Below are 10,423 nucleotides of genomic sequence, written 5' to 3'. Positions count from 1 at the left end.
TTTATTGAATTAATAAAAGCAAGTGGAGGAATAACTTAAAAAAAATAATAATAAACTATAAAAATCTTAATTAAACAAGAGAAAAGAAAGAAGAAGGATATATATAAGGTGAAAAGTGAGAAGTGAGAATAAAGAAAAAATAAAATTTTAGGCCCAACTTGATTACGGGGAGGATTGTGTAATTAACAAAAAGGGTATTTAAAGGACAAAAGTGCCTCCAAATGCTTAGATAGAATTGAGATCCACACGCCTTTTATTAGGATTGAGTCACACTTGATTTGCCCTGCTCTTCCCAAATTATAATCATCCAACCACTTAATTTTTGTAATACTAAAATCATAACACATGAATCCCTATATATATATATATTTGATCCTATAAATACTTTTAAATTATCTTTTAGAGAATATTTATTATTTTTTATCTGTAATATTGCACCTCACTATGAACGATTTTAACTAATAACCTCTTAATAAATCTCACATTTGTTTGTTTTCTCACATTCCAAATACCTTATGGAATTGGAGCGCCAATTTCGAACCATAATCAATAAATAATCTATCTTTTATGTTAGATGTGTGAATAAAAGAAAAAATGAAAAAGGAAAAAGGAAAGAAATCTGAGACACTAAAAGCAATTCATTAAGAATGGAAAAGTAAGATGAGAATAAAAATTTTATTAGTAATTAATTGTTCTGACACATCATTTTTAGGTATATATACTGTAAAATATGTTATAAATAAAAATAATTAGTATATTATATTGACACAAGAAAAAAAAAAGAGAAAATTTCATTAATTAATATAAATTTTAAAAATTCGAATAAATGAATTATTTTATTATAAAAAATATTTTTTATTTTAAAAAAATAGTACGGTAAGAATGGATATAGATTATAGGGAGCAAATAAAAGTGAAGTGTGAATTGTTAAACTGAAACCTGGTTGCTAAGTCCTCCTCTGTTGTCTAAGCGCCGCATGCTCTTTTTGTTTAGGGCTGCCAGAGTGAGTCCCTACGCCAACGTCGCCAACTCGTGCGGCGGGAATCCTTACACCACCGTTATCCAGGCTGAAGTCCTTTTCGCCCAATTTGCACCCAGCCCACCAGGAATCTTGCCTGAGTAAGTGAAGCTCATGTCTAAAAACTCATTCTTTATAATAAAATTTGCCGCTTGTATTGATCGGTTGAGAACAAATACATATATTAGGTTTGCTTTTATATAGTAATGGATTTCTTGAGCTTTTGAGCTGTGAATGTGTAGTTTTGTCTATTTTTAATCAATCAAAACTTTTTACTTTCTGCTTGTTGAATTATTTTCCTTTTCTCTATGATTATTGAGTTTTTTTTTTCAGAAATATAAGTTGACATTTTTTTTTTGGTTGCAGATAGAGAGCGATACCCATAGCTATGGCTGCTGCTTGCGAAATTACAGCAGCAGAGTTCTTGCAAGTATGTTCATTTACTGTCTTATTTCGTACATTTTTAGCCTCACTTTTACATATTTTGTGAAGATGGTCTATAAATTTACTTAATTGTCTCTACAGGGTGCCTATAGGCAGAAACTAGTTTTGCCTAGACGTTCTTTAAGGCAGACAAACCGGTTGCTCTGGGGTACGTTGCCAAGAAAAAGTCCATCAGTGAGAATTTCTCGTGGAGAAATTGGATTAAGGCCAGTCAAGGTCAGAGCAGTGGTGTCGAGAGATATAGGCAGTCCAGTAAGCCAGGAGTCGAAGTTGGTAGGGAGGGTTGCTGAAAAAGTTGTCCATTTTTATCGCATTCCATTGATTCAGGAAAGTGCAACAGCCGAGCTTCTGAAACTCGTACAGACCAAAGTCTCAAACCAAATAATTGGTTTAAAGACTGAGCAGTGTTTCAATATTGGGGTCGATGGAGATATTCCCAGTGAGAAGCTTTCAGTACTTAGGTGGCTTTTAGGGGAGACCTATGAGCCTGATAATCTGGGGACTGTAAGTTTTCTCACTGAAGAGGTAAAAGAGTACTCAAAAGCTGTTATAGTAGAAGTTGGCCCCCGATTGTCTTTTAGCACTGCATGGTCTGCCAATGCTGTCTCAATTTGCAGATCCTGTGGTTTGACTGAAATAAATAGATTGGAGCGATCGAGAAGGTACATGTTGTACGTCGTCCCTGGAAGTGCATCATTATCTGACAGTCAAATTGCTGAGTTTGCTGCATTGGTGCATGATAGGATGACTGAGTGTATTTATAATCAGAAGCTCACATCTTTTGAAACGAATGTAGTCCCTGAGGAAGTCCGTTATATACCAGTCATGGAGAAGGGTCGAAAGGCGTTGGAGGAAATAAATGAGGAAATGGGTTTGGCCTTTGATGAGCAAGATTTGAAGTATTACACAAAGCTTTTCGTGGATGATATCCAGCGCAATCCAACAAATGTTGAATTATTTGATATTGCCCAGTCTAACAGTGAACATAGTCGGCATTGGTTTTTTACTGGTAAGATTGTCATTGATGGTCAGCCAGTAAATAGGACTCTCATGCAAATTGTTAAAAGCACTTTGCAAGCAAACCCAAATAATTCGGTTATTGGCTTCAAGGATAACTCCAGTGCGATCAAGGGGTTTCTTGTGAATCAATTGCGACCAATCCAGCCAGGTTTAACATGCCCATTAGACATGAGTGCTCGTGACCTCGATATCCTGTTTACTGCTGAGACCCACAACTTTCCATGTGCTGTTGCCCCATACCCTGGGGCTGAGACAGGTGCTGGGGGCAGGATTAGAGATACACATGCAACTGGTAGGGGCTCATTTGTTGTAGCATCAACAGCTGGGTACTGTGTAGGAAATCTGAATGTTGAAGGTTCATATGCTCCATGGGAGGATTCGACTTTCACATATCCTGCAAACTTGGCTTCTCCCCTTCAGATTCTTATTGATGCTAGCAATGGTGCATCAGATTATGGCAACAAATTTGGGGAGCCATTAATTCAGGGTTACACAAGGACTTTCGGGATGAGGCTTCCAAGTGGTGAAAGGAGAGAATGGTTGAAGCCAATCATGTTTAGTGGCGGTATTGGCCAAATTGATCACAACCACATAGTGAAGGGAGAGCCTGAAATTGGGATGCTAGTTGTAAAGATTGGAGGTCCAGCATATCGCATTGGAATGGGGGGTGGTGCTGCGTCCAGCATGGTTAGTGGCCAAAATGATGCTGAGCTGGATTTCAATGCTGTACAACGTGGAGATGCAGAGATGGCACAAAAGTTGTATCGAGTTGTCCGTGCTTGTGTTGAAATGGGGGAGAAAAATCCCATCATTAGTATTCACGATCAGGGTGCTGGTGGGAACTGTAATGTTGTCAAGGAAATAATATATCCAAAAGGTGCTACTATTGATATCAGGGCAGTTGTAGTTGGTGATTACACAATGTCAATTTTGGAAATATGGGGAGCAGAATACCAAGAGCAAGATGCTATTTTGGTGAAGCCTGAAAGCCGTGAGGTTTTGCAGTCTATATGTGAAAGAGAGAGAGTCTCCATGGCTGTTATTGGTAAAATTAGTGGTGAAGGGCGAATTGTTCTTGTGGATAGTTTAGCTATTGAAAGATGCAATTCAAATGGACTGCCTCCACCACCACCTGCCGTTGATCTTGAGCTCGAGAAGGTGCTTGGAGACATGCCTCAGAAAACTTTTGAATTCCAGCGAATAATTAATGCCAGGGAACCACTTGATATTGCTCCTGGGATAACTGTCATGGATTCCCTGAAAAGGGTATTGAGACTTCCTTCTGTTGCTTCTAAACGATTTTTGACTACCAAAGTTGATAGGTGTGTAACAGGTCTTGTGGCACAGCAGCAAACTGTGGGTCCTCTGCAAATTACACTTTCTGATGTTGCTGTTATTGCTCAAAGTTATACTGATATTACAGGAGGTGCATGCTCAATTGGGGAGCAGCCGATAAAAGGACTTTTGGATCCAAAAGCTATGGCAAGGCTAGCTGTAGGAGAAGCACTGACTAATCTTGTGTGGGCTAGGATCACTTCTCTTTCTGATGTCAAGGCCAGTGGCAATTGGATGTATGCTGCGAAACTGGATGGTGAAGGAGCGGCCATGTATGATGCTGCAATAGCTCTTTCAGAAGCTATGATTGAACTCGGTATTGCTATTGATGGGGGAAAGGATAGTCTTTCCATGGCCGCCCATGCATCTGGAGAAGTTGTCAAGGCTCCGGGAAATCTAGTAATCAGTACCTATGTCACTTGTCCTGATATAACTAAAACTGTGACCCCAGATTTAAAACTTGGTGATGATGGTCTTCTCCTTCACATTGATTTGGCCAAAGGGAAGCGACGCCTTGGTGGATCTGCTCTTGCTCAGGTATTTGATCAAGTTGGGGACGAGTGCCCTGATCTTGATGACGTCTCTTACCTTAAAAGAGTTTTTAATGCAGTCCAAAATCTGATTGAGGAAGAGCTGATTTCAGCTGGCCATGATATCAGCGATGGAGGCTTGCTAGTAAGTGTGCTTGAGATGGCATTTGCAGGGAACTGTGGCATCAACTTGAATATAACATCACCCTCGGGTTTTAGTGTTTTCCAGACACTCTTTGCTGAGGAATTGGGACTTATCCTTGAGGTAAGAAAGAAGAATCTAGATCTGGTGAAGGAAAAGCTTTTGAATGTTGGAGTATCTACTGAGGTCATCGGTGAAGTTACTGCCTCACCTGGTGTTGAACTGAAGATTGATGGTATCACTCACTTGACCGAGGAAACATCTGTTCTCAGGGATCTGTGGGAAGAAACCAGCTTCCAGCTGGAAAAATTCCAAAGGCTAGCGTCTTGTGTGGAACTAGAGAGAAAAGGTCTAAGAAATCGCCACGAGCCTTCTTGGGTGCTATCTTTCACTCCAACATATACGGACGAGAAATATATGACTGCAACTTCGAAACCAAAGGTTGCAATCATTCGCGAGGAAGGCAGCAACGGTGACAGAGAAATGTCTGGTGCATTCTATGCTGCAGGTTTTGAACCTTGGGATATCACTATGTCCGACCTTCTTAATGGAGCAATCTCGTTGCATGAGTTCCGGGGTATTGCTTTTGTTGGAGGATTCAGCTATGCAGATGTGCTCGACTCTGCAAAAGGCTGGGCAGCTTCAATAAGGTTCAATAAGCCTCTCCTAAAACAATTTCAAGAATTTTATGAGCGGCCAGACACTTTCAGTTTAGGGGTTTGCAATGGCTGCCAGCTTATGGCTCTTTTGGGGTGGGTTCCGGGCCCTAATGTTGGAGGTGTGCTCGGGGACAACGGGGATCCATCACAGCCAAGGTTCATACATAATGAATCTGGACGATTTGAGTGTCGCTTCACAAGTGTGAAAATAGAAAAGTCACCAGCTCTAATGTTCAAAGGAATGGAGGGTAGTACGTTGGGTGTGTGGGCTGCACATGGCGAGGGAAGAGCATATTTTCCTGATGATCATGTTTTGAATACTATTCTGAAGTCAGATTTGGCGCCCGTGAAATATTGTGACGATAATGGAAATCCTACAGAAGTCTATCCTTTCAATCTTAATGGTTCTCCATTGGGTGTTGCAGCCATATGCTCTCCAGATGGGAGGCATCTTGCAATGATGCCTCATCCAGAGAGATGCTTCTTGATGTGGCAGTACCCTTGGTATCCCAAGAACTGGAATGTCGAGAAGAAAGGCCCAAGCCCCTGGTTACGAATGTTCCAAAATGCTAGGGAGTGGTGTTCATGAGGTTAGTTTGTAAACCCTTTTTAAAATCACAGTTTTCATGGGAAACTTTTGCGTTCTCAAATTTTGGGAGTTGAGAACCGTATCCTTCCTGAAGCTCTTACATCAATCACCACCTTGAACCATGAGGGGTAATAGCTTATTTTTTTATGGTTGAGTAACTACTTGTGCTAATGTTTTGCTAATCGACATCATAAAAGTATTTCCCAGATTAGTGGAACTGTCAGGTTCCTGATTTCTGATATTGAAGAATTCTAGTCTTTTAAATATTACTTGAACTTGTGCTATCAGAGTCAATCTGCTATTGCTTGTAAATTTCCAAACTCTGTTAGGTTTGACAATCAATTTATTCATCTGTTGGGCCTAAAAAATTCACGTTTGTGTGTAAATTCAGCAACATTCAAAAGTATTATTGTTTGATTTAATCAAGTACACTTGTCTCATTGGAGTTTGTGCTCTTCCTTGTGTTTTCTTTTCGTTGTGGGAGAGATGTGAGTGTGTTGTAAATGTACACAAGCTATGTGTGTTTACTCAGAGAAAGAAGCAATTAGAAAAAGCTAAAATGTGAATAACCTCTTGGTTGTGCTATTCTGCTATACATGTGTGGAAAATGAAGTAACTCTGGGGAATATGGAATCAGACGATTGGCATTTGAACTCATTTTTAGTCTGATGTTATTTTTGACCCTTTTTCTTTTTCCAGTAAAGTGTATAATTGAACTGTGTTTAGTCGCTAAGGTAATTTCTTTTGCAGGAATTGAAGGCGTGACACATCCCAACAACTTAAAGGGGACTACTTTTTATAGGGATAAGAGTAATAATGTGGTGAGACAAGATTGAAGTTGATTCAGTGAAAAATGTGTACTGGTATGAGTATTTTCGAAGCATTAGCTAACGAGGTTTGAGGCAAAGCCATAAGAGCCGACTAGGGCATTTCCGGAGAGTGTAGCATGTAATAAACTCTTGAGAGAACATTTTTATCTTCCATCAATTATTGTGGTGTTGATTTGTTGTCTTAATGAAAGTAGTAGTTTCCTTCCAAAAGAAATGATGAAATTTTTGAGTGGCTAATGCCAATGTTTCCATCACAAAAATGTCTCTGTCATTCACACAATTCCACAAAAAGAAAATTTTGAAAAATTAATAACATACACATAAAAGATAAATTCACCAGAGGCAGAGTCGTTTTCAGCGCAAGCATAATAAAGATGTCGTCAATTCCTTGAAAACAAAATTCTAATAATTCAGCAGAAACCCACCACACATAAATCAGATAAAGAAAAAAAAAAAGGACAAAGCTATTACTTTTCATCATTCTGCTCCACAAAATTATACTCGGATAAATTTCCAAATTTCAGAATTATCACCCAAATATAATTGTACCTATTTTTCTTTATCAATAATTTTGAACACTCATTCATAATTATATTATAATAAGATCAAGATTATTATCTTTTAATATATAAAAATATCAAAATATATCACTAATACTATCTTTCTTTTCGTTTCTGCTCCCCTCTTTAATCATCAAAAGTCTGAGTAGGAGGACGTCAGCATATAAAATGTTGTCTATTTGAACCAATAATAAAACAGACCAGTATTTTAGGTGGAGCAGATTGGAGCTAAAATTCTAACCTCAAGAACCCTTGTGTGAATTATGATGGGTTCTCTACTCCAGATGCAATCTCCTTTCGCCACGTGGCAAGTGTCCAATCTTCATTGTGTGGCCTATGCCACTTCTAATACCCAATCCTCACAATTCCAATTTGTGTACACTCTTCAAACTCCTACTATATAACTCACCCTGTTGCACCAACCCCTCTCCCCTCATAGCAGCAGCAGCAGCAGCTCCACCTCCTCAACATACACTTACCACTAAGTCACAACCGTTGGAGTTTCTGACAACAATGGCAACAGCCGTCTCCACTGTCGGAGCTGTCAACCGTGCCCCGGTACTTCCATACGTGTTATGCGTACTTGTCATGCATGTTAATTTGTAGCAACAATTTGCTAGGCATTTTCATTTCGAACATTAGAATGATACTTTCTAGTCCGAATAGTTCTTCGTGGTGTGCATTGTTATTATTAGCACGTTCATGGCTCACAACATTTTGAAGTAAGCACGAGGGAAAGAATTCCATCAAGAATGTCAGTGATAAGTTTTTAGAGTTTTTGGATATACAAAATAATGTAGCACTTAAATTCTTATTATTGATAATTTTGTAATTAAGATCAAAGAGTTCATTAAAATTGTGAAAATAAGTTAGGATTTTTTTATTTTCTTAAAAGAGTTTATTTTTCAATCTTTCTTGAAAATATTATGCAATCATTTTACAATACGGTATTAAGATATTTGAAAGAATTCCATTGATCAAATATATGTGGAATTAGCTCTTTTTACAACTACCAAGTGGGAGTAGTGTGATTGAGCACTTTTCTTATTGTGCTGACAATATGTATTGTAGGTGAACTTGAATGGATCTGTTGGTGGAGCTGCAGTCCCAAGCTCATCCTTCCTGGGCATGAGCTTGAAGAAGGTGAACTCGTCGTACGTTCCCAAGGTTTCTTCCGGCAACTTCAAGGTGGTGGCCGAGGTCAATGAGAAAAAACAGACCGACCAAGACAGATGGAAGGGTCTTGTTGAGGACATCTCAGATGACCAACAGGACATCGCCAGAGGTAAGGGGCTGGTCGACTCTCTCTTCCAAGCCCCCACCGGTATGGGAACCCACGACGCCGTCCTCAGCTCCTATGAGTACATCAGCCAGGGCCTCCGCCAGTAAACCTCCTTCTCTTCACCTCCTTCATGATTAATCGAGAAATATGATCATTCCCAAGTACTATATACATCTTTTTTCTTTAGCATGACTAAGATGATGGTGTTGCTAATCAACAGATACCAGTTTGACAACACAATGGGTGGACTCTACATCGCCCCTGCATTCATGGACAAGCTCGTCGTCCACATCTCCAAGAACTTCATGACCTTGCCTAACATCAAGGTTCCTTTCAATTACTTCCTTCTTGGATCAATGCCAAGTTTGTTTAGTATGCGATATAATTAATAGAGGGAGTACTGTCGTTTCGCTATATACAGGTTCCTTTGATCTTGGGTATCTGGGGAGGCAAAGGACAGGGTAAATCATTCCAATGTGAGCTTGTCTTCTCCAAGATGGGGATTAAGTGAGTAATATATATATCTGAATTATGTTCAAATCTTGCTGGTGGTATTAATTCTGACTATCTAATACCGTAAATTTATGCGAAACAAATTGACAGCCCAATCATGATGAGTGCTGGTGAACTGGAAAGTGGAAACGCTGGAGAGCCCGCAAAGTTGATCAGGCAAAGGTACCGTGAGGCTGCAGACATCATCAGGAAGGGCAAAATGTGCTGCCTCTTCATCAACGATCTTGATGCTGGTGCTGGACGTCTTGGTGGAACCACACAGTACACCGTGAACAACCAGATGGTTAACGCCACTCTCATGAACATTGCTGACAACCCCACCAATGTGCAGCTCCCCGGTATGTACAACAAGGAGGATAACCCCCGTGTCCCAATCATTGTCACTGGTAACGACTTCTCAACCTTGTATGCTCCTCTCATCCGTGATGGTCGTATGGAGAAGTTCTACTGGGCTCCCACACGTGAGGACCGTATCGGTGTTTGCAAGGGTATCTTCCGCACTGACAGCGTGCCTGATGAGGCCATCGTGACACTTGTTGACTCTTTCCCTGGCCAATCTATTGGTAAGCTAGCTAGGCTAGAATTTTCATTATGCAGACGTTGCAAAGGAGTAGTAATCTATAAACTATACATGACATATACTTGCATTCTTGGTGCAGATTTCTTCGGTGCATTGAGGGCAAGAGTGTACGACGATGAAGTGAGGAAGTGGATTGGAGGCGTGGGAGTGGACAACATCGGCAGGAAGCTGGTGAACTCAAGGGAAGGGCCACCAACATTCGAGCAGCCCAAGATGACCCTCCAAAAGCTGCTCGAGTACGGCAACATGCTTGTGCAGGAACAGGAGAATGTGAAGAGGGTTCAATTGGCTGACAAGTACTTGAAGGATGCTGCACTCGGAGACGCTAACAAGGACGCTATCGAGAGTGGAACTTTCTTTAAGTAGGCCGTGATAGGAGGTTTGCAACTCAACTTTTGGCCTACGTATGTTGGATCATATATATATATATAAAAAATGTAGATAAAAACACGAGATTTGATTAATCTTGTGTTTGAACTGATTGCAGGCAAGGCAGCTCAGCTCAGAAAGTGAATGTTCCTGTGCCTGAAGGTTGCACTGACCCGATCGAATGCGACTAACTTTGATCCCACTGCAAGAAGTGACGATGGGAGCTGCTTATACAAATAAATTCCAAGCACGTTTTCGTTTTTTGATTTCATTCTCTCTATGTGTGTGTTGGTCCAAAATTGAGTACTTAGTTTATAAGGGGTGCCGAATAATTTTGGTACCTTGATCTGTTGTTGGTGGATTAATGTTATCCTGTAATTTTGTGTTATATCAAACAGTTGTTCACTTTCTCTATTTTTCAATCTTTGCTTACTTTTTAATTTATACTTGACCTTATCACAACTTTTAAGATTGTATTCTGATGAAAGAATTCAAATCTGACATAAATATTTTAAATAATTTCAGATTGAAATTAGTCGTTAATTTTGAAAT

At 39.8% G+C, this 10,423-nt stretch overlaps 2 protein-coding genes across 2 annotated transcripts; both read left to right on the top strand.

Moving 5' to 3' along the window:
- Positions 1-917: 917 nt before the first annotated feature.
- On the top strand, positions 918-6,781 carry PUR4 (purine biosynthesis 4). The gene is made up of 4 exons (XM_011086738.3): positions 918-1,119; positions 1,385-1,448; positions 1,544-5,738; positions 6,488-6,781. Exons 2-3 carry the CDS (start codon positions 1,407-1,409, stop codon positions 5,735-5,737), a joined length of 4,236 nt encoding a protein of 1,411 aa, XP_011085040.1. The 5' UTR covers positions 918-1,119; positions 1,385-1,406; the 3' UTR covers position 5,738; positions 6,488-6,781.
- A 746-nt stretch (positions 6,782-7,527) lies between these two features.
- Positions 7,528-10,285, top strand: LOC105167147 (ribulose bisphosphate carboxylase/oxygenase activase, chloroplastic-like). Its single transcript, XM_088882617.1, has 7 exons — positions 7,528-7,685; positions 8,199-8,512; positions 8,630-8,735; positions 8,831-8,916; positions 9,013-9,485; positions 9,582-9,881; positions 9,990-10,285. Exons 1-6 carry the CDS (start codon positions 7,641-7,643, stop codon positions 9,866-9,868), a joined length of 1,311 nt encoding a protein of 436 aa, XP_088738743.1. The 5' UTR covers positions 7,528-7,640; the 3' UTR covers positions 9,869-9,881; positions 9,990-10,285.
- The last annotated feature ends 138 nt before the right edge of the window (positions 10,286-10,423 follow it).

Source organism: Sesamum indicum, linkage group LG7 (assembly GCF_026168435.1).
Source record: "Sesamum indicum cultivar Baizhima isolate 11 linkage group LG7, ASM2616843v1, whole genome shotgun sequence".
Taxonomy (NCBI): Eukaryota; Viridiplantae; Streptophyta; class Magnoliopsida; order Lamiales; family Pedaliaceae; genus Sesamum; species Sesamum indicum.
Note: the sequence above shows the minus strand (reverse complement) of the source record. Positions and strands in the feature narration are given on the sequence as shown.